The sequence below is a fragment of the Tamandua tetradactyla genome, chromosome 2 (assembly GCF_023851605.1).
Source record: "Tamandua tetradactyla isolate mTamTet1 chromosome 2, mTamTet1.pri, whole genome shotgun sequence".
Lineage (NCBI taxonomy): Eukaryota > Metazoa > Chordata > Mammalia > Pilosa > Myrmecophagidae > Tamandua > Tamandua tetradactyla.
In genome coordinates this window covers 91256835-91280441 of record NC_135328.1, presented here as the reverse complement: position 1 = coordinate 91280441, position 23607 = coordinate 91256835, and the positions used below count along the sequence as shown (strand labels likewise).

At 40.9% G+C, this 23607-nt stretch overlaps 2 protein-coding genes and 1 long non-coding RNA gene across 4 annotated transcripts in view; 2 read left to right on the top strand and 1 right to left on the bottom strand.

The window, feature by feature from the left end:
* Positions 1-7414, top strand: part of UHRF2 (ubiquitin like with PHD and ring finger domains 2) — a 134066-nt gene extending 126652 nt beyond the window's left edge. Inside the window, exon 17 of the transcript XR_013170460.1 lies at positions 7340-7414. The gene's annotated coding sequence lies outside the window, so the exon portion shown is untranslated. The remainder of the gene's footprint in view (positions 1-7339) is intronic.
* The window catches only part of GLDC (glycine decarboxylase), a 90622-nt gene that overhangs the window by 5233 nt on the left and 61782 nt on the right, over positions 1-23607 (bottom strand). The window contains exons 16-22 of one of the 2 annotated variants that reach the window (XM_077148214.1): positions 22385-22460; positions 17102-17227; positions 14940-15089; positions 13569-13681; positions 12400-12541; positions 9869-9980; positions 2659-2754 (exon numbers count right to left, since the gene is read on the bottom strand). In XM_077148214.1, coding sequence (XP_077004329.1) covers positions 2659-2754; positions 9869-9980; positions 12400-12541; positions 13569-13681; positions 14940-15089; positions 17102-17227; positions 22385-22460 — 815 coding nt within the window. Of the gene's footprint in view, positions 1-2658; positions 2755-9501; positions 9981-12399; positions 12542-13568; positions 13682-14939; positions 15090-17101; positions 17228-22384; positions 22461-23607 lie in introns of those variants that run through there. The other variant, XM_077148213.1, reaches the window with a different exon arrangement.
* On the top strand, positions 16090-20270 carry LOC143673559 (uncharacterized). Its single transcript, XR_013170461.1, has 4 exons — positions 16090-16791; positions 16924-17113; positions 18695-18745; positions 19657-20270. It is a non-coding gene; the product is annotated as an uncharacterized LOC143673559 (long non-coding RNA).

Sequence of the window (23607 nt, the reverse complement as noted above, 5' to 3'; positions counted from 1 at the left end):
ATCATAAAATGATACAGTACTTATATACATATATATTTTATTAAGGAAACTGTCTTAAAGAAGATATATTAAAATGTTAACAGGGATTATTTTATCACCAGAAAACCTGACTGGGATTGTTTCATTTTGATTATATTTTAGAAACTTTATATACTGATCATGAATTACTTGCAATTAAGAGCTAAAGAAAATTACAACCTATCAGAAGTTAAATAATGAGGTAACAAGCATTAAGGAGCCTGGGGTAAGCATTATAGTCCCTGATTTAGAAATGAGGAAACTGAGGCTTAATCAGTATGTGGAAAGCCTTTGCCTTTACAATAAACACAGGCTGAAGGTATTTCAATGTTTCCAAAAGTTTTCACATGTAAGATGAATCAACAAGACACATAAGTCAAGAGAAGTTCCCTGGACAAAAGCCAAGAATATTTTTTACCCATTTCTTAAACCTTTTCTGTGAAATTACACTAGATAAATAAGAGCTTTCTGATTGATAGGCTTGTCAGCTAATTACACCCCGTAATATGATGGTTCCCAAGTTCTGGTGTGCCTCAGGAGTGCATTGGTACTTTGGGGTCATACCTACATGCCTAATGGAATTGTCCCCAATATTTTATTATAAAAATTTCCAAACATACAGATAACTTGAAAGGACTGTACCGTGAACATTCATCTACCTACCAGGTAGATTCTACAATCATCCTCTATTTGCTTTATCACATTACATTTCAAAGTACATTGTAGTCATCAATACACTTTGACCTAATCACTTCAGCATGCATATCATTAAGTGGAATTCACTATCTATTTGCATATTTAAGAGAAAATTTCATACATTGAAATGCACACATCTTAAGTGCACCATTTAATGAGGTTTGACAGATGCATGCACCTGTGCACCCAACCCAGCAAGGAATTTTTTTTTTTAATTTAAAGAACAAACTGATTACCCATCTTCGCTGACCTTCACTCCCTATGTGAGCAAATTCAGCCCAACATGTTCTGTTGTAGTAGTACCCCTATCATGAACTATCTGAGGAATTATTTTAAAAACACAGATTCCTGAATCTCGGCCCTGATTCAGGAGATCCAGGGTGGAGCCCAAATAGCTATGGCTTTAAAAAACTCCTCAGGTGATTCGCATCATCAGTCAGGTTTGGAAACCTCTGTCCCTAAAGCACTTTGCCCCAAACCTGCCTGAAATGTTAAGTATTTTGGGTCTCTCCCCTGGAAATTCTGATTCAGTGTGTGTGGTTAAGACCCAGAACCTATGCTGTCATTTTGTTACTTAGCTATTCACTCACTCATTTGTTCTCTTATTTATAAAGCTCCTATATGCTGAGTGCCAAGTAGAGCTAGGCATCTGAATGATTCTGGGCTTCGGGCAAGTGTAGGGATCACTCTATTGAGTGCCAAAATAAAGTGGAGGGAGACAGAATATGACTTGAAAGCATATTCTGGTGGTAATTTCAGCTACCACCTCTCTCCTCGCAAATGCTGCTGTGGTCAGAAATGATGTTGACAATGCAGAGACTTTAAAGCCTTATCCCCAATTGGCAGTCATTCGGCCACTAGCCTGGCAGGTTTAGTATGGGTTCTACAGTCAGGTCACAAGAGCTCGCAGGAGGCGGTTTTGAGGAGGTAAATGCTAATTTCATGAATTAAAACTTTCACTGACTTTTTAATTTGTTATCAGGGTAACTGCATAATAAGCCCATTCATTCAAGAGAGGAGTGTGTCCCACACAGGACTCTTATGAGGTGATAGTAATGTTAAATTATTTAAAACTTCACTTTCCTTATTAAAACAAGTCATCAAAATTCAGCTAAGACTCCCCATCCATCAAAAGGCAAAGTTCTGCCCAGCTTAGCTTCCCTGAGAGTTGAAGGGTCCTTGATATTATCAATATCATGAAGAAAATGCGTTTTAATAAGGCCTGTGCTAAATGAATACCCACTAATACATAGATAAAGGGCCCAAGTCTTTCAAAATCCTGCTAAGAAAATTGCATTAACTCTGAAAACAACAAATGTCTATTTCTTCATCTCTAGAAGCAGCTGAAATGGGAACCCCATAACCAGATCATTATAAAACTCAAATGACTTGCCGCACTTGCTTTTAACAGTTCACCAACGTCAGTTTTCACAGACTTCTCTGCTTACCAGGAATGGGATGGAGTAAGAAGTTATCAGAAACATGAGTAAGCAGCAGCAAACATTTTCTTTGAGATTTCTAATTTTGTTAACTACAAAGACCTTTTTCTTGGCTCTGGTGGATTCCAGGTGCATGTCATAGTATCTTTTATTTTTTTGGCATGGGCAGGCTCCAAGAATCAAACCCAGGTCTCTGGCATGGCAGGTGAGAATTCTGCCACTGAGCCACCACTGCACCACCCTGTAATATCTTTTTAAGCACAGAATCAATGTAATTTGAGGGAAAACTTTTACTCCATGCCTCTGAAGGTTGCCTAGAGTCCAAAGCTTCCCATTTATCCTGCAGATCAGTTTATTATGATGCTTGCACTTTTGGTTTGTGCTTTGAGGAAGTATAGTTCTTCCCCAAGGGCCTGGCAGGGGCATCTACAGGAAGCCCCAGGAGCTGCTGATGTCAGAAGCCCCAAATTCTCCTAAAAGGGATTATGGCCACAAGGCCACTCACCGTAATCCTGGAGCCTCTTAGCAACATCCACTGCCTCAATATTTGCAGATTTTTTGAAGGGTCTTGTGTCCAAAATAAATTCATGAGCCACATAACCTGTCAAGAAAATTTTTGAAAGTCATGATTAGCATCGGCTTATTATTTCACTCGTGCAAATGAGGAAATACTTCCACTTTTTATGCATGTCAGTAAGGACCTAGAAGACATGGACACTTGGTAAGTTTATAGCTAGCAATAAAGATTTCATCTGCTCTTATTATAAATAAAAATAAAAATTCTAATAAGTTGGGCCAATGTGTCTGATTCTCAGTGCATCACCCACTCGTGACCTGGAAAGTGGGGTGCCAAGGTACTACTTGAACATTCAACAGAAGTTCTACTCTGAAAAGCTAAAATCTACTTGTGACAGATAAACATGTGAGCACAGCCCTTATCCTTTTATACAAAATATTTTTAGAGCCAAAGATTCACTAACACCTATTTCAGCAACTTCGCAACCAATATCAAGTAAGTGTTTCCTCTGTGTATTTTTTTGTATAAATATATATTAAACGTATATCCATAAGATCCATAATTTTATGTGATTCTTTGAAGGAGCTTTTGAGGTTTCCAACTACAGACCAAGAACTAGGAATAAGAGCTGTCAAATGTTATACCACAGATGGTAAGGAGTCTGTAGTTAAGAATGAGCCAGTTTGCTTCATTCTTGTTTGTCTAGTTTGTTAACAGATGGCCTTGCTAGGCCCGGGCAGCCTTCTCCCCAGCCAGAGCTGTTGAACACCAATCCATCACCAAGAATATACCATCAATTTTCATAAATGGAACAATATTCTTGAATTTTATGGACTATACTCCTATTGAAGTCCCTCCAGAGAAAGCATCTATTCATGAGGCAATAATGTACTTCTTTTTAAGGAGCTTTCCTGATTCTCAGGAAACAATCAGCAAAATTCACTTACAGATAGGTAGAGTGGACGCAACTTCTCAAGCTTATGAAGAATAGCTCTAGTCACTAATAACCTCTGAAAATAAGCTGTGAACTGCTACTTCTTGTGTAATGAATAAATTGGCTTTGTTTGACAATAAAAGCCAAGAAACTGATACTTTAAACATATTGTCCCTGCATGTTTTCAAAATATGCTTTCTAATAACATTGGAGAATAAAATTTGAGGGAGTGTGACTCAAAAATAGAAAGTGCAACAGATGAGTAAAACGTATGGATTAAAAATAAATAATAGGGGGAACAAATGTTAAAATAAATTTAGTAGATTAAAATGCTAGTGATCAATGAAAGGGAGGGGTAAGGGGTATGGTATGCATGAATTTTTTTCTGTTTTCTTTTTCTCAATTGATGCAAATGTTCTAAGAAATTATCATGATGATGAATATACAATTATGTGATGAAAAAAATGTTCATATTGTATGTTGATTGGTTTTATTAATAAAAATTTTTAAAAAATAGAAAGTGCTTTCTGCAGATTTTTCTATAAAACTACAACTGCTATTGTATATATATATATTTATAAAAGGAACTTAAAAGCAATTGTGTAAATATATGTGTGTACATCTACATCCAGCAATAAGTATAGAAAAATGAAGAAGGTATAAATGCTTGAGAAGGTGGAAAATAATAGTATAGCAAAATATTTGGACTTAAAAAAAAGAAAAAAGGGAACTAAAGCAGTTTCTCAAAGTTAAACACAGAATTACCATATGACCCAGCAACTCCATTCCTAGGTTTGTACACAAAAGAATTGAAAGCAGGGACTCAATAATTGTACAACAATGTTCATAGCATTTACAGTAGCCAAAAGATGGAAATAACCCCAGTGTCCATCAGCAGATATAGGGGTAAAGAAAAATGTGGCATATATCCCAATGTATTATTCAGTCATGAAAAAAGAATGAAGTTCTAATACATACTGCCACACAGATGAAACTTCAAAACATATGCTAAGTGAGATAAACCAGACACAGACAAATATTGTGTAATTCCACTTATATTAAATGTCTAGAATAAACAAATTCATAGAGACAGAAAGTAGATTAGAGGGAGGGAGAAGGGAGAGTTAATGCTTAATGGGTACAGAGTTTCTGTTGAGGTAATGAAAAGGTTTTATTAATCTAATTAATGCCACTGAGCTGCAGCCTTAAAAAAATGGCTAAAATGGCAAATAGTTTGTTATATATACCTTTCCACAATAAAATATGAACTAAAATATGACTTTGAAGCACTTATAGGAAAACACAGTAGAGACATGGTAGTTACTTCCATTACCTTTTGTGGAATACATGAATGCTTAAATTAACTGTTAATATAATGCAGTTTATTATTGATTTAGTTTAAGAAGGAGAAAGTTGTCTTTATAGGTAGGTAACCAAAGGAAAAAAAAACTGCCTAAAAGGAGTGACTAGTTGAAATGCTCAGGGGGAAAAATCTTTAGGTTATTTAAGTCATCACCAACTACTTACAACCAGGAATCTTAAAGGCCTTGCTCTGCTCCCCAGTTTAGGAAGCCCAGCCAGCCTCAGTCTTGGCCCCTTTTCTTCTCTGACCTTCTGACTGACGCCCTGCACACAGTGACAAGGACAGGAGGCAGAAGGGAGAGGAAGATGACAGGAGGGGTGAGCATGGCGGGAGAGGCGGATCTTGCTGGCTGCCCTAGAGGCGAGTCCGCCCAGCAGACCTTCACTCACAGCTGAAAGCCCAGCCCCGCTCTGCTAATACCAAGACTTCATGTGCAGACGCTCACACAACACACAAGTGGTTTGGAAAGAACTACATTTCCAAAATGAGGTTCAGATGTTATTGGCTGCATCCATATTCCAATGCTTTCAAATTGAAACTGTAGTGGAATCTCAGCATCTCTTTCTTGAGCCCTGAAAGGGATGAAATTTAAACTTGGTGGCTGTAGGAGGCCAGACACTAACATGTCCACCTTTATTTTTGGGTTTTAGGGAGAAAGATACACAAACCAACAACGTACAGGGTGAGTCTGGAAAATATAAAGTAGAAACTGTAAAACTGATCAACTAAAAGAACAGAGAAAGTTCTACTTTTCACTGAGTAGGGTTTCAGCTAGAGCTGAAAGTTTGAATGATAATCAAGTCAAAGAGCATGGAAGAGAAGAGGGGATTGGATGATGATAAAACAAAATAAAAGCGGTTTGTTTCCAAGCTTGGAATACCACCCCTCACTCCCAATACACACACACATTAATCATCTTCTGGGCTAAAGATGACATTGAGAATATGCTGTGGAAAAGTAAGGCTTCTCAAAACCCCCCTTGGAAGCTGAAACTGGACCGAAGCAGACTCCATAAGAGTGGCTGCTCAGAAAGAAATGGAGATCACTAGCCAATCCCTCAGTAGGGCTTGGTGGGCAAACAACGCTACTTCAAGCCTTTCAGTTGCAATCCATGGGCCACAATTAATAGAATCAGGTTCCTTCCCTGGGCATGAGGCCGTGTAAAGGGATGTTGGCTCAGGAAGGTCACTCCCAGGTCTGGGGTGTGAGTGTCCAGCCCCTGAGTCCATTCCATGTCCACACATAAAGCAAGTCCTGGAAACCTCTTCAGGGACAGGAATTTTCAGGCAGAGTTACGTTTGTCTAAGGTAAAAACTGGATAGACATTTAAGAAATTAAAAGATAAATAAAACACTGGGGAGCTGACAAAGAGAGCTATTCCCAGTTGGCTCAAACAGTGGGCTGAGCCTTCCACAAAAGAAGATGCCTGTGAATTTCTACATTTTACCTTAGGTAATCTCTTTCTTCCCTGCTCATCCCAGAAGAATGAATACTACTGCTGTTCCCCATCCTACGTCCTGCCTGTCAATTCCTTGTTTCTCAAAACCATTTTCCTCAATAGATTAGCTGGTATTCACATCTCTCAAAGAAATGGTTCATAAACACAAGACCAGAGTTCATTAAAATTATTGCCTCTTTGTCACCTATAATTCCAAAGTCTTTTTTAGAGCTGCGAAATGTGATTACAATAAATATCAATTTGCTAATATAGAATATAATGAGTTCATTAAGAACATCTCTTATTTTCAGCCCTCGGGAGGTACAGCAGTGATTATTTTTTGGATGCTAAAATGCTAAGCCTCAAATTGCGAAATGAATGTGTTTACTAGACCAAACACGAGACCATTTTTGGTTTAGTGAATTTAAAGATTGGGTAATAAAGTCTGTAATCACTGGTCCATTTTTGCTTAGGATGAGAAAGACTACAGATTATTTAATTCTGGGGTAAACTGCCAAAACAAATGGAAATTTCATCCATCTTTTGTGCTACAAATGCCCCCAGGACCAGGTCATTCTCTGCTTCACTGCTAAGCACATGGCAGTACCCAAAACACAACGGCCCAATCACTCTCCTCCTCCGGTTTTCTGATGGGGGAGGCCAGTCTTTCCCCACCGAATCCAAATCACATTTTTCCTTTTCTTTGAACAAGTAAACTTTGTACTACACAACTCTATGAACATACTAAAAAACAAATCGGCAAATTGTATGGCATGTGAATTCTACACTGATAAAATTAATCATAAGGAAACTCAGATATACAAAATATAAACTATTAGGGGAAAAAATGCTAAACCTTATTAATTAAAACTATACTGTTTCCCTCACTGAGTTGGCAAATATATCTTGCTTTTGTGTTTTTCTTATTTTTCAGACTGGTACTTCATCCCTCATCAGCCCCGTGATGGACATGCTTTCAATATGACAGAATTGGGACATTACTGGGGGAAGATGCGGCCATAGGTATCAAGAGCTTAAATGTATCTATATCCTCTGACCTGATAATTCTCTTCTAAGACTCTTACCTAAGGAAAATAACCAGACATATTTAAAAAAGAAAAATCTAAGTGAGGCTGTTCGTTATAGCAATGTTACAAATGCAACATCTGAGGGAAAAAAAAGCAGGCAAAAACTATAAATTTGGTCAAATCATAGACCATCCATGCAACATAATGGATGTAGCACTTTCAAAGTCTATTTAATGGCATGAGAATGTTCACCAACTAAGATAAAATTCAAAAACAGGATAAACTTTATTTATAATATGATCTCAATTATATAAAAGTAAATAGAAAGAATACAGCAAAACATTAATAGTGGTTACATCTTTTGTGGTTTCTTCCTCATACATTTTTATTTTCCAAAATGTCTATGTTAAGCGTATATACCTTACTTATGTAATCAGACAAAACAAATATTTAAACTGATCCTTAAGGCCAACACAGAAACAGGATACATTTCACATAGAAGGAACCATATTTGAACTAATTAGTAGCTCTTGCAGCTTCAATACCCACTTCAGACGTATTTTATTTTGTTGCTTAGAGACATGTTGCCTAAACTTCCCTTTCTACTCAGGGGTGGGGGGACCAGAGCAGAGCTGCTGGTCATTTAGTTCTCCTATTTTCAAACTCCAGAACCATCCCTTTGGATACACATTTATAAGTCTTTAATGGAGATCACAGATGTAGATGTGTACTCCAGCTGGGACAGAGATAGAGCCAAGGAGCGTCACACCCCCAGATCCTGGGTGCTGCGTCCTGACTGCATCTCTCTGCTCCCAACTCCAAGCCCACATCTCTGCTCTGCTCTGGGATTCTGCGCATGTCCACAGCTATTGTTCTCAAGGTCTTCTTTGTTCTTAGTTCTAACCCCTCCAATCACCTCCAGGGTGACTGTTTCCCCATCTATTATTCTCCCTAACTGTATCTTCATTCTCCCTCTTCACAGCTTAAAAACACATTCTTTTCTAATTTGAAAACAGAATTACACACTAGTGAAGCAATCCCCCACTCCCCTACCTGCTACCAAACTTCCCCAAACCAGGCCTGCTTCTCCCTTATACTTCCCAACCTCCATCTACTTCTCAGCCCATCTGCTTTGCCATTTTGCCTAAACAGCTTTAAAAAGGTTATCAAAGGCTTCGTAATTGTTAAAAGCAAAGGATCTTTTAAAGACTCATATCATAAGGTCAACTACTTGTTCCTTACAGGCTGTCTCTCATTATGCAACAGCACAGTCATTTGTTTGTGGACGATGGGCCAGGCTTTATGCAGGATACTGGAGCTCAAGAACTGAAGCAGACATAGTCTCCACCCTCCATAAATTCAAAGTCTGATGGACGGAGATAAGATAATACACCCAGTTGGACAGCCTCGTTCTTATGGTATAAGGGAGGATGAAGCCATGGAGCCAAGAGGAGGGGACAGCCCTCTCCACCAAACAAGGAAGGCTTCAGGGAGGAGGTGAAGCCAAAGGGAAGCAGGAAGGACAAATGGGCCTCTAGGGAGAGGCACAGTGACAAATGCTGTGGAGTTCTAAAGCAGCCTCAGACATGGAGCCTTCCCTCTCTAAGCACCTCTTCTGTACCCTCTTTGACGTAGCCATCCACTTGAGGTGTTTTACTCTGATTTCTCTATACTCTTATCTTGAACCTCACCATCTCCAAAACCTTAGGGTTAAAAATTTCTCTTTCAGATTCAGCTAATGCGTGACTCACTCCAATTGGTTCTACTCTGAAATAGCAGGTTAATCCCCTGCCAGTGACCAAACTACTTTAACAGTCTCTTAATGAATCCTACCACTTTCCTGCTCAAAAACATTCCATGGCTATCTTCTGGGCCAAGGGAAAAGTCCAGAGCCTTCCTGAGACCTTCAAGGCTCCCATGCTACATTTCTGACCTCCTTCTCATCTCCCTTTCCTACTATCCCATTCTTCAACCCATCCATAGCCCCGCTACCCAGACAACTCATTCCTCTTGCTTGCTCCTGCATCTCAGTTCACTCAGGAGCTTATCTTCTGTCCAGGGTTATTTCAAATGGCTCCTCCCAGATGGCTCTCCCATCTATTCCACCTTGCCTGCCTCCAGTCTGAATTACTGCCTTCTTTCTGGGCAATCCCATAGCACTCTGTAAAGTGAGCTCATGGTATTCATGTACACATCTCTCAGCAGTGTAGGATCCTTCGTGACCAAGGCTGCAAAGACTCAGGGCATAGCATAGCCTTGCATATAGCAGTGCCCTCAGAATGTTCACTACATTGAAATTATTTTCAATAACTCTGTTTTCTCCATTATATGTTAAGACACAAGATTTCCCACACAGAAAATCACATCTACTAGCCAAACTTGGATTGGCAGAGAATAAATCAAGGTGATAGAAGACAGACTAAGTTTATACTTGCCTCTTGCTCCCCTGAAAAGGACTCTGTAGTGTTTTTCTAATCGCTTGGCCATGTAGTTGGCATTTAAAATGGCAGTTTCCGTGGCCTGTTTAAGGCCCTTGCCTCCCATCATCTGCAACAGAGGGGGAAAGAGGCATCAACCATTGAAGAGATGAACACAATGGTGAGATATGTCACTAACCAAAAACACGTCCAGATAAATCCCACCCATAGAGGAGGACACACCACTATAACTCTGTGGATTACAGATAAATGGAAAATTTAACAAGGACACTATCAGACCTTTCTGAGCATGAAGTGGTTTTGGGTTTTCTCTTTTGAACAATAATTTTGCATTTCTTATTGTCATAACAACACCCACAAAAGGACAAACTTGATTGCTGACTACTGTGTCATCTAAAGAGAAGATAGGATTGTTCTTAGGTTACTTGAGGGATTATTTACTGTGAATTTGAGATGTCTTGGCAATTGCCAGGAATCCCATGGGCTCTTGGCCAAAATCCCTGTTGAATCAATTTTGTATGGTTTGTCATCCAATTGTCCATAGTTAAGGCTGTTTATGTTTAACAACCACCAGGTTCAATCTTATCCTTTTCGGGTGGTCAATAAGTCCCTGTGATCACATGGGATAAACATCATTCCTAACAAAGAGCTTAAAATCAAGATAGCACCAAATTTTACTGCCAACTTTCTTCCCAGAATACCTCATGTACAATGAACCTCTGATATATATTAAACAATAACTAATGTCAAGCACATAGGAAAGCAACAAATAAAAACAGCAGTATTATCAAAGTTCAAAGTAAGAAGAGGACACAATCTAATAGTGACAGTTAGAATATGAGTGGGTAAAATTTGGATTCGCCAAGGGAATGGGGGAAGAGATTCCAAGTAACAAGAATGGCAAGAACCAAGAGGTGCCTGGGAAGGCACAAGACTGCAGCCTGGGAGTCGCTATAGGGCCTGGTGGGCTGTGCTTCCATCTTGCAAGCCTCGAACCTTTGCTAGAAAAGAGTTGGGACTTGATTCAGCCAGCCCCTCAGCAGCTTTTCCAAAAATGCCAATGGTTCAAGTGTTTAAACAAGAGCCCTATCCCACAAATGTTGATTTAGATTCTCTGTGGCCTACTCACGTGCATTTTTTCACTCCATAGGGACTCTGTGTGGGCTGATGAGAACCAGTGATAAAGCAATGGGAAGCTAGGAATCTGCGGACGCTAAGGCAAGTCTATCAATCTAGCCTTCTAGCTTTTGGGTGAAAAGTAACAACTCAAAATAATAGAAGGCCTGAGGTCAGAGGTGCAGTTTGAGCCTTACTTCATATACTAAGTAATGAAGTAATAAACTGAGGCTCTGTCTGGTGTCCCTAGCACACGGCCAAGCCAGTCTTGGGGCATCTCTTTATTTGCTATATATGGGGACGCGTCTCCAACCTGAATATGTCCATAACAAATAACCTGCATTTGAGGGACCAAAAGGGAGCTAGGAATTTGATTCTATTTGCAAAGAAGCAGACCTTTATTATCATTGTTTTTGCTTGTACTATTTGCAAAATCTTTTTTGGGGGGCGGCGGGGAGGGGTGCATAGTCCAGAATTGAAAAAATAAATCATTTTTTTAAAAACGGATTTTAGTTCTGAATTGTGAAGAATTGTGGCAGCTTCCTAGAATGTTTTCATTAAGAACCATAAAAGTCACACTGTTCAAGAATAACAGCCAGCCCCGGAGACTCATCCAGCATGATTTGCACAGCTGAGTTGAGGGGTCTGGTTTCACCCAAGGCTGCATTCCTTTGAGGAGGGGGTGGGTTTTGGAAAGCTGCTCTCATTAGCAGCTGAACAAGTGTTCCTGTCCAAATGCACAGTCTTATGAACTGAGGAGGTGGGTAGGCCAGCCTAAATAAGAGCTGTCTAAGCTAACCTCTGGGCCCAGTGATTTCTGAAGAAAGACAAAGGAAGGAAGCCTGTCTTCTGACAAAGTCTAATTATCCCCCTTGTGCACAACTTCAGAGAACCGAAAAAAAGTACAGGAGCGTTGGATAATCACTCTATCAGCACATTTCCACTACTTTTCTTCTTTTTCTCCAGGTCCCAAAGAAATATAAAGTGAAGTGAAATGTATTCCTAAAATTTTATCCTAGGATCTCAACCAAGAATAATAAATAATTAGTGTGTGAGCTGCTTTGCACTCACAAGGGCTGTATGAATCCTACAGGAAACCAAATGACGTGGCCAGAACATCCATATGACTCATGGTACTTAACTCTGTCTGGAAAAACATATCTGGCATGTCAGTTTCTCTGATGTTAAACCCACTAGGAGAACTCACAGGAAACAGAGTCATGAGGGGATAAAATGAATCTAAACAAATCTCTTTAAGAAGGCTTCTACCCCAGTCATTAGCAATATTCATTGAACCACATCTCAGAACACAGTAGGTTTCTTCATCTTTAATCCAGCAGGGAAGTCTGCAGTCTCATATCCCACCCACACATCACACGCCCCTACCCCCTATACCCACCCCCAGGCCTCACCTTAATGTAAGCCCATGAAATGGGCAAGATGGAACTGGAGCCCCACGGGGCTGCACTGACAGTACCCAGCGGCCAGGTGTCCTCACTCCGCTTTACGAAAGTGATGGGATGATCGGGCAGAAAGGGGACAAGATGCTTCTTCCTATATATTTTTTAAAATATAAGTTCATGAGTTGTAAAAAAGATCTAGTACAACTGAACAGCAAGTTCTAGGCCATCTCAGGAAGCTCTGTTCTTAGCAAGGGAACTCTGACCACTGAAGGGACCTAACACGTAGTTAAGAGGCAGACGGATATTCAGGAAGTAGTCCTTCCTTCCCTCCGCCAGCCCCATATTCCACAAACTTCCTCAAGGTATCTAAGGAGTATCAAAGGAGTGGCTCCTAAGAAGAAGCAACTTGGGGCTGATGTCAGAGGCCAGCATGTGACCAGCATTCACCTTCCTTCTCCTACAGCAGCGGGGTTCTCTCATTTATTATAAATCAACATCACCAGAAGGAAAGTAGGAAAGGCTGAAGCTGCCAGAAGCCCTTAAGGCTGGCCTCTCTGGCACACTTTTGGAGGACCGAAGATGCTTGGAGATAGCTGCTCTCGCCACCATTCTCACAAGATGATTTGATTTCACAGTGTAAACAGGTACTAGGGTACTGATAGTTAAGACATATCCCTTTAGTCTTATTTTGACTTCATTTGCTTCTCCTTATTTATCTCAAATGTAATATGAATTCAGGTTTCAAAGAGTTCCATACCTCACACCCAATTCACTGTCAGTGTAACTACTAGTTGATTGAAAAGAAAGAAAACCTGCTTGGAAATCTAAATTAAAGTCTGAAAGGAACTTCCAGGTGCTAGCAGTCCAGCTTTGATCCATAATGATCAAATAAAGTTCCCTGTTCATCACTCTGTCAATAAATCTGCTCTGTCTATTCATGACTGGGAGCTCAGTGTGACCAAACACTATGGTTATTAAAATAAAATTATACTTGTCTTTGGACATCCCCTAAAAGCACCCCTTTCATTGCTCTCCACCCAGCATCCTCCCAGGAGCCTGCAGACATACTACATATTACAATGTCCTTGACACATGAAGGCCTGGAGGGAAGGAATATCATATCCTTGGAACCATGCTTTCATTTTCAGTCTCCAGAATCATCCCGGCCCAGAACTCACACTCCGATGGGCCCCATGCCTGGGCCACCTCCGCCATGGGGAATGCAGAAGGTCTTGTGAAGGTTTAAGTGCGAGACATCAGAACCAAAGTCTCCAGGTCGACAGATTCCCACCTGCCACAGAGGGAAAGAGCCAAAGGCAAAAGTCAAGAGCTACAAAGGGCACTTTGGAGAGAAGACCATGACTGTTTGCAGCGCATCCACACTGGCTATTCTTGCAGTCAAAATTTGGCATCCAATAGCCTTGTGATTTCTATGGAAAGGACAACTGACCATATAGCCCAACTTAGATTTTAAAATACATATTTGAGGGGAGAATGGGGAGTGACTGTTAATGGGTATAGAGTTTCTATTTGGGAGTGATGAAAAAGTTTTGATAATGGATGGTATTGATGGTTGCACAGTATCATGCATTTAAGTAATGCCACTGAACTGTACATAAAAATGGCTAAAATGGCAAATTTTTTGTTACATATATTTTATCACAATAAATTTATTTTAAAGATGGAAACATATTTCTACCCCAAAAGGGAGGAGAGGAATTGCTCGTAATATAAGAAAGCACCTCCTTGCTGTTGAATTAGTAACTTTTGCCCAAGCAATTCGACCTTCCACTATATGTTCAGCTTCAGGGGATTATGTGCCTTAGCAAATGGCCCTGTAGGGCCTGTGGATGAAAGGGGCTGGAGGACGGCCTGAAAGCATGCTGAACTGAGGGACAGGAAGGAAGGCTGCTAGTCTTCCAAAAATGATCCAGACACCAGCCACGGCCTTCAACTGGCGTTCCTGCCACTTTGTCAAAGATAAAGAATTCATTTATGCTACTGAAGCAATAGACAATCCTTGGATGAAGGTTATGAAAGGAATCAGAGAGAAGCAAAGAAACGCAAAGCAAGTCTAAAATGGTAAAAGTGAAATTAAAAGCCAAGAAACTGAGAAAACTCTGAGAGTCCAGCAGATCCTACAAATATTTTGCACAGACCCACCAAGCAGGCAGGATCATCTCCTCAGGGGCTGTTTTACAGCTGATGAAGCTGAAGCCAGACAATGCCCAACATCCAGATTGATATCTGAATTCCCCCAGGAAAGGAGTCAGGCAACCTGACAATACTATCTCAGGAAATTCAGCTCAGCCCCTGCTTCCATTCAACCTTTCTATCTCCTCCCCAGCCTCCTCCATCACCTGTTGTAGGAACTATCATCTCAGGGAAACTGAGATGCTTTGCTTGAAGCTGGCAATAAACAAAGTCAGCCTCAGTTCTGAATTCAGCCTCATGTTTTAAGATGACTGGAAAGAAGTCAGAGGGAAACTGTTTTGTTTAACTTAATCATTTCTCGGCGGGGAGTAAGGGAGCCCCCTCCCATTTCCCACCTGGGCATTCATATTTGCCCCATCCAGGTAGACTTGTCCTCCGTGTTGGTGGATCAGGTCACACACGTCGCTGATGTTCTCTTCAAACACCCCATTGGTGGACGGGTACGTAATCATGATCGCTGCTAGGTTGTCCTTGTGTTTGTCGACCTAAAGGATAAAAAAGGGCAGAGGGAAGTACCTGAATCTGTAGCCTTGATTCTTGAAGACAAGTATATAACGATAGAGCTTTTACGGTGTGAAAACTGTGTGGTTCACATTCATTTTATCCAGTGTATGGACAGATGAGTAAAAAGAAAAGGATAAAAAATAAATAAATAATGGGAGGGGATAAGGGGGATAGGTGGTTTTGGGTGTTCTTGTTTGTTTTTATTTTTATTCTTATATGTATTTTTCTGGAGTAATAAAAATGTTCAAAAATTGATTGTGGTGATGAATATCCAACTATGTGATGATACTGTGAGCTACTAATTGTATACTTTGGATGATTATATGGTATGTGAATATATCTAAATAAAATTGCATATAAAAAAGGAGGGGGGCAGAGGGAGACATAGGGAGGAAACATTTCTCTCTTGGTCAAATCCTTGCTTTTTATTTTTAAAAATTAAAAAAGATGAAGTCCATGATGGAGACTTGAGTTCAATTCTCGGCCTGTGCATCCCCCAAGAAACAAATAAAAACGTTGTGAATAAATTCCCTATGACATGCATGCCACAACTCTGCCTCTGTGAGTATATACGTATAGATACAGAAATACAAATATGTAGGGAGACACATTAAAAAAAGAAGAAGAAAGATGAAGTCTTGATCTTCTCATTCCTGAAACTGTCTCAAAATATGATAACCATAATAAAAGATCCAGTGATTATTCCCTTCATAAATCACTCCAAGGAAATAACAAGATCCCTTTAGGCTACATCTCCATGGTAAAGACCTAAAAGATTGTTTAGATTTTCTGTCAGTTCAGAAGATTTGGGGGTATTTTAGGCTCAATTATGGTTAGTTTTCCTTGGGTTCAAAACATCTCAATGATTATTTCAGACCTCTGTTTCTCAATATGCCCATACTCACAGCTAACCATTCTCTACCCCTTTTCCCTCCCATTTTCCATTGAAACTAGAATCCCACAAGGATCCCTGCTCTGATAAAAATCTCCCTCGTTTTTCCTTTTGACAAAAGGCAAGCATATAAAAACAGGCACGTTCCTATTTTGGGGGGGCTAGCAAATCAGAGAAAGCGCGTGTGGAAATGAAAAGCAAACACACAAAACTTGTATCGTATACTAGAGAAACTAATAATTACAACTACTGACCCAGCATATTTGTCAGAAAGGACTTTGTGGGGTGAGGGAGGGGTGGAGTAGATGGGAGAAATGATGCACAGTAATATATATTTTTGGCTTCCATCTGAAGACAGTAACACGAAGTTCTCAGTCTCCATGCCTAAGAACCCTGACAAAACTGCACTGCTATTCAACTGATTTCCTTCCCTCTTAAGATGCGGCCTCCTGTCCACCAGTGGCAGCAGCTACGGTTGCTAAGCAACCACTTCCTGGAGGTTGGGAAGTTGAGAGGTTGGGAGTGGGGCTTGGTGTTTGAGGAAGGAAGGTAGGAATGCTGCCTTAAGTCCAGCAGGTTATCGGCTGGGACAGTCAGGTGCATTTGCAAAATCTACATTTATGCACAAATTCCCAACACAGAGATGGAATCTAAGTGTGACTGCCAGTTGGACTGTTGACTGAAGAAGGAGGGAAAGAGAGAAAGGGCTTGGCAGAGAGAGGCAGGAAGCCTGGCAAGGTGTGGCCTTATCACCACCAGGAAAATTCACTCCTTCTCTTACACATGCACAAGTGAGAAGATGGGATTTCAGTTTAAAGACCTTCTATCTATTGGTGCAGAAAGGGGTAAGGTCAAGTTCAGTCAGCTTTATTCGGGACCAAAAATGTGACTGTTGCTTTCTATTTTTCTTTATTCTTATAAAGACTGTTAGGTTTTCTGATTTTATGCTGTTTCCACCGAAACCCATTCCAAGCCGGGACTGGAGTCTTTCCATTAGAATGAGAGGACATGCGATTACATAAGCCATTCTGCCCCATCCCCATGGCTTCTTCACGACCCAGCCCCTTCCCACTTGTTATCGGGAAGACAGCGAGCAGGTACCATGGCCTTGAGGTGAGCTACGTCGATACTCCCGTATTTATCCACCTCCACGGGCTGAATCTTCATGCCTGCCATGTGGGCGCTTGCTGGGTTGGTCCCATGTGCTGACTTAGGAATGAGGCAAACCTTGGGAATGGAGAAGGAGGAAGAAAGGGGAAAAAATCACCAGGCTATTTATAATAAGGGAAAAAAATCACCAGGCTATTTATAATGACGGAAAGGTCCTACAAGATGCTTCATTGTTTCAGCTGAACACTAATACTTTAACATCTGTTACAATCAAATTATTCCTGTTATTGTAAAATAATGGCCAAAAGAGGAGTTTCCATTTGAGTTCCCAGATACTGTTCTCTAGAGATTTTCAGAATATTAAGTCTCTTCCCTTATCCCAGCACATCAAAAATAGGTCTACGCTTATTTGAACCTTGTCTCAGTTATACTATATAGAAAGCCCTTTACAAACATGAGATTGGAAGGTAAACTCTAGGGCTCAAATGCCCGCATCAGAGCTTTTACACTCTGCTTGGCTTACCCAGGAGATGATAACAGTGGACATAAATTGCAAGGCTCCCCCGGTGCCAACACACCAATAAGTCATCTTATATCAGATGCTTACTCTGAGCAATGAATTGTTAGCTGCTACGAGAATCATAAACTAAGCTTGAAAAATGATCAGCCCCTGCCCTCTGCTGCACCGCTCTCTCACTGACAACACTAGCATGTGTGGAAATCAATGTCCAGAGTCCACAGGTGCCGTAGGACGGGTGCCTAGAACATAGGACAGGAGGTCCAGCTTCAAGGTGAAGAGATCTAGAGAAGGTGTCTCAAGAGTTGAGCCTAAACTGCAGCCTAAAGACATATTGAATTTTTATGGAAGGTGAATGGTAGGTGCAAGGTGAGAATTCCCAGGTTTAAGTCTTTTCAACTCCTCCCGTCAGGTAAACGCATGCAAATACACACGTTCTTGGAGATCTGAGGATGCGCTGCTATGGGAAAGTACACCACAGAGCTTTCCTCAACAGAATGCAGCAAGGAAAAGCAGCGATTACTCTGAATCACAAAAAAATCCTATGTTTTAGTCCAGAATCAATATTGTAAACCCCTTGAAGAGAAATGGTCATTATAAAAATAGGCTCCTAAAAGGAAAACTTAGCTTCCAATTTTTCCTTGAGAACAGTGAAGCAAGGGGATACAAAGGTAGTTCAGTGGTAGAATGCTCGCATGCCATGCAGGAGACCCGGGTTCGATTTCCAGCCCATACACTTCCCAAAAAACAAAGAAACAAAAATTCAACCAATGGTGCTGCAATAATGGGATACCCACATGGAAAAATAATGAAATGTGACCCCACCATACAGCATACAAAAAAAAAACCAAAAACAGTGAAGCCATCTATTTAAGAAAAATATGTGTATGAAAAAGAACTTAAACCAGGGTTGAATGTGGAATTGTTTGCATGTTCTGCAGACTGAAGATATGTGCATCTTTTGAATAGCTATTGACCTCACAATGGTTATGCTGTGCTGTCCTCAAGCCTTTCCTTGATTAAATGCTTCCTTTTTTGCATTTAATTTTTTTTCTTTAATTTCTCAGGACCAAAGTTGGAGTCATTTGTCTAGCATAAAGCTTGGGCTCTCTCAAAAGGTATTTTATTCAAGGGTCTTTGGATGAAAAGATTATCTGGGGGCAGAAGTTTGATAAAGGAGGAGGGAAAGTGAATATGAAAAATGAATTTAAATATCTGTGAAAGGGCTAAATTGACAATTCATATGAGGGAAGTTCAACTGAAATAAAAACATTCAAACTAAAAATGGCAACCATTCTGTGGTGGGCTGAATAATGGACACCAAAGGCATTCCAATCCCTGAAACCTGTGAACATTACCTTAAATGGCAAAAGGGGCTTTGCAGGTGTGATTGAATTAAGGGTTTTGAGGTGGGAAGATTATCCTGCATTGCCCAGCTGGAGCCTAAATGCCCTCACCGATGACCTTACATGAGAGAAGCAGAGGGGGATTCGACTGCAGAGGAAGTGGGAGATGTGATAACGAGGCAACACTGTGAAGTGATGGAAGGAAGAAGCCATTAACCAAGGAATGCAGGTAGCTTCCAATAGCTAGACCAGCAAGGAAAAGGACTCTTCCCTGCAGCTTCCAGATGGAACCAGACCTGCTGACACCTTGACTTTAGCCCATTTATTTCAGACTTCTGGCTTCCAGAACTGAAAAAAAAAAATTTTAATTTGGGTTTTTTAAGCCACTATATTTGTGGTGATTTGTTCCTAGAGCAGCCCTGATATAAGGAGTAGAGAAAGAAAAGGCTTCAGTAGACTTGTCAGTGATTCGCTTAGAGGGTGTGCTGGTTGGCATTTCTGGTGTTCCAGGTGGGTTTAGGGAGGAGCTTTGATTCTCTTTCATAAAGTTAATTTTCCTTCACTTTAACATTGTGGTGTTTTGAGGGACATGGAAGCTAAAGGACCCAGATTTGACTCTTTGATCTAAAACTATCCCAGTTTTTGTTTCCATTTAGAGAGATGCTGTGTTTTAATTTACACAGGTGTCTGTCATGGTAACTCACCCAACATAAATAGACAGATCATCACCAAAGACTTGCTGAGTGAGTGAAAGAGTAAGGAGGAGCGTTCCTGAGCAAGGGACATCAGTAACTTACTGCTGGGCCAATCCAACAACAAAGACCACTGCTTTGCCCCAGAAAGCTGGGAAGAGAAAAATATTTCCATAACAGTTTCTTGGTGTTTGTCTTTTTTTTTTTCCAGGGATGGGGGGAGGGAGATTGTCAATATGTTTCCCATGTCCAGGAAACTCAGTCTCTGATCAGCAAATTAAATTCAATAAAAAATTGAATTATTAATTATAACGTGCTTAGGAGAGTGACTAACATATGATAATTGCTATATAAGTGTTTGTTAAATAAACCTGTATTGTCCCAGATTAAACTAGTAAATCAAGAACATTGGCACTGCATCTTCAGGACCTTCTGAGATTTAACTTAAGAGCAAATATGAAAATAACTTCAAAAAGCAGCTTTCAACAAGAGAATCATCAGGAACCCAAGCAGTTCTGGGGCATATTATTTCCCCAAGCATCCTTTGAAAACAAGGATATATTTTACTGGATTCCATTAGAGTCTATTGTGTGGGAGCAGCTGCCTCAGACATCACTGACATGGAGAAATCCTCCTTGATTATTTGAATTATAAGTAATTTCCTTTTTTCTCTAACTTAAAAAGTTGGCTTTAATTATTCTTTAAACTAGAAAGGATACCAGCATTTCCAAATTTATGAGTTTTGTATTTCTACAAGCTCAGCATCTGGGTGGCCTTCCTTGCCTCTCCTCCCCCTTCTCTCTTGCTGAAGTACAGCATCCAGCAGCAACTCAAGCTTTAGAGAATGAAGGCCTTTGGCAGCATTTCAGTGATACCCACGTAGACAATGGTGCCAGAAGGAAAGGGGAGACTGGAGAACACAAAAAAAGGGAAAAGGAGCTGGAAAGAATCAGTGAGTCACAGAAGAACTCTGACTAGACGAAACCAAAATGTCTCCTTTCTCAAAGGCCTTTCCGGTTTGGTCCCCAACTCCTGGACACACATAGCTACTTCCTGGTGTCACATCGGGAGACTCAGAAACAATGAGGAGTGGGAAATAGGATAAAATAGAGAACCTGATAAGCCTTTGGCTATAGCTAGCCACAGGCTTTTCACATACACCACAAACATGGATCTTTCTGTAAAGTGCAGGTGAGAATGGAGGATGAGGGTGAAGGTGGGAAGGCAATGTGGAGATGGTGATATGGGACGAATGGTGGCCTTTCCAGGATCCCCAGACAACTTGTGGTTAAAGGGGAGGTTCAGGGGCTACCCCAGTACATGGAAGCCAGAAAGGGAAAACCCAAATGGGAATTTTTAATGCAGGTTGTCTGAAATCCTTTCACTGGACAACCAGAGTACCAGCTTCTCATTCAATGAACTTACCGAGATTCTGAGGTCAGAAGAACTAGTCTATTTCTAAACTGGCCCTTCCTTAGAAAATTAAGAATTCAAAATCACGAGAAAACCCAAGTGAAAAAAACAAAGTTGTAAAGTCAGAATCTTGTGACTGTCTAATTTATCGCTTCATCTCCCTCTGCAGATAAACTGCTTTGCATGTGGCTGGTATTCAATAATTTAATGAATAAACACATGTCCTGTTTTTCAAAGATCTTTACAAATCTGTCCTATTCCCCAACCAGGACAAAGGCTACATACCTGTGGGTTCAGCACAGCCAAGCAAGGACAGGAAAGAGAGAACGTTCTTTTTTTTTTGAAAGGGAAATGATGTTGTATTAAAATTCTTCATTGCAAAATCCAGGCAACCAGCCATAAATGATCTTTTAGTTTTTGTAAAACCACAAGTGGACTAAGACTGGGCCACTAACCCACCCAGCCCACTTATTTGGGCAGCAGGAACCAACCCCACATCTTCCTCTCTAACTCGCCTTGGACCAGCAGCTGCTTTTGTCCTGCCTCTGATGCCTCCCCAGCTCCCTCTAAGAGCTCCGGTCAGTAGAAGTCCTAGCCTAGCTTCAGTCTTCACCAAGACAAAGGAACCCGAAACACAGGTCTCCTTCAGCCACACTCTAAAGACTATGTTAGATCATCAAGTGACAAAGGCACTGCCACTGGGGATGAGTGGAATCCTGTCAAGCCCATTGGTACCTGCTAGTCCCCACAAGGGTCCCAAGAGCAATTTGGAACCTGGCAGCCCCCTCAGTGAGGTAGAACCACGAACTCTGCACCATGTCTGTTTTGTGCTCATAGCTGAGAACCATCTATGGGGACTCCATTCAATAAAATTTTTTGAGCACATATGCCCAGAACTGTGCTTAGATACTGCAGGGGTTACAGAGGAGTTAAAGCACAGTCCTGCCCTTCATCCAGGCCGGCAGCCAGGGCTGAGCAAGGAGAAGAAGCTTGGAACGGCCACATTCCTGCCCCTCTCCTCCCTTTGCTCCCAAGGGAGGGCAGTTCCACAGCCAACTGGCTGCCTTTCACATACTCGGTTGGAGCAAAAGCCTTCTCTCTGAACGTTTTCCCTTGAGGTAGTGAAGCGAAATGTCTTGGAATCAAGGATCACAACAGTCAGCTCACGAAATTTGTTTCTTTATTATATGTTCCCCCATCTGCCTCCAGGAAGGCGTGTCCCGCAGGAGAAAGGGCAGACGCAGGTGGCCTGAGTCTGGGTGCGCTGGCGCCCCCTGGTGGGGAAGCCGCACCCATCCACACTCACCGTTCTGTGCATCTGTCCTCTCCAGTCTAAGTAAGCTCGGATAGTAGCCAACCCGGCATACTCTCCCTGGGCTCCGCTGCAAACAAAAAGGGAAGGATCAGGGCTTTGGGCAGCTTCGCTTTCATATTCTCACTCTATATTCTTGTGGTACTGGTCATGCATTCTCCAATACGCGACACAAAGTCACTCTCCTAGAGGCCAGGGAGAAAGCCCAGGGGGGATCTGTGTGTGAGCCACAGGGTATTCACACCTGTGAATAAGAGCAACTCAAGGATGAGCACCTACCCGGTCCTGCACTAATGCTCATCCGCCCCAACTCAAAGCTGGGCCTTTTGGGGCCTTGCTCAGGGCCATGCACATAAAAACAATTTTTATATAAAGGAAAATTTCAAAATCACACAAAAATAGAGAGAAGAGTAAAATGAACCCCCATGTATTTATCACCGGCTTTAACAATGATCAGTTTATGTTCAATCTTGTTTCAACTACATGCTTCACTAATCCCCCTCACTCTGAACTAGAGCATTTTGAAGCAAATCCCAAGAATCATACTGTTTCATCAGTAAGAACATCAATATGTACCTTTCAAATGTAAGAACTGTTTTTTCAAATATATGATTGCGAAAACCTTGTGTCTAATGCTCCTTTTAGCTAGGATATGGACAGATAAGTAAAAAATAAGGATAAAAAATAAACAATAAAAGGAACAAAGGTTAAAATATATTAAGTAGATGGAAATACTAGTGATCAGTAAGAGGGAAGGGTGAGGGGTATGGTATGTATGAATTTTTTCTTTTTCTTTTTTATTTCTTTTTCTGGAGTGATGCAAACGTTCAGAAAAATGATCACGGTGATGAATACACAACTATGTGATGATATTGTGAGCCACTGATTGTATACCATGTATGGAATGTTTGTATGTTTGTTAAAAATGTTTGTATGTTGTTTCATCAATAAAATATTTTTAAATATGTATACATAACTACAATACCATTATCACACCTAAGACAATAATTTTTTTAAATCATCAAATACTTAGTCAATGATTAGATTACCCCCAAAGCAACTAGGTACTTCTAAAGTGGCATCTTTTGTACTTGGTCTCAGGGGTTGCTTTCCCAGTCCCCAGCACAAGAGAGTACACAGACGGCTGCTAGAGGTCAGCAACACTCACCTTAACAGCCCTGGAAGACACTGCTTTTAGAATAATCTCCTTGGCTGAC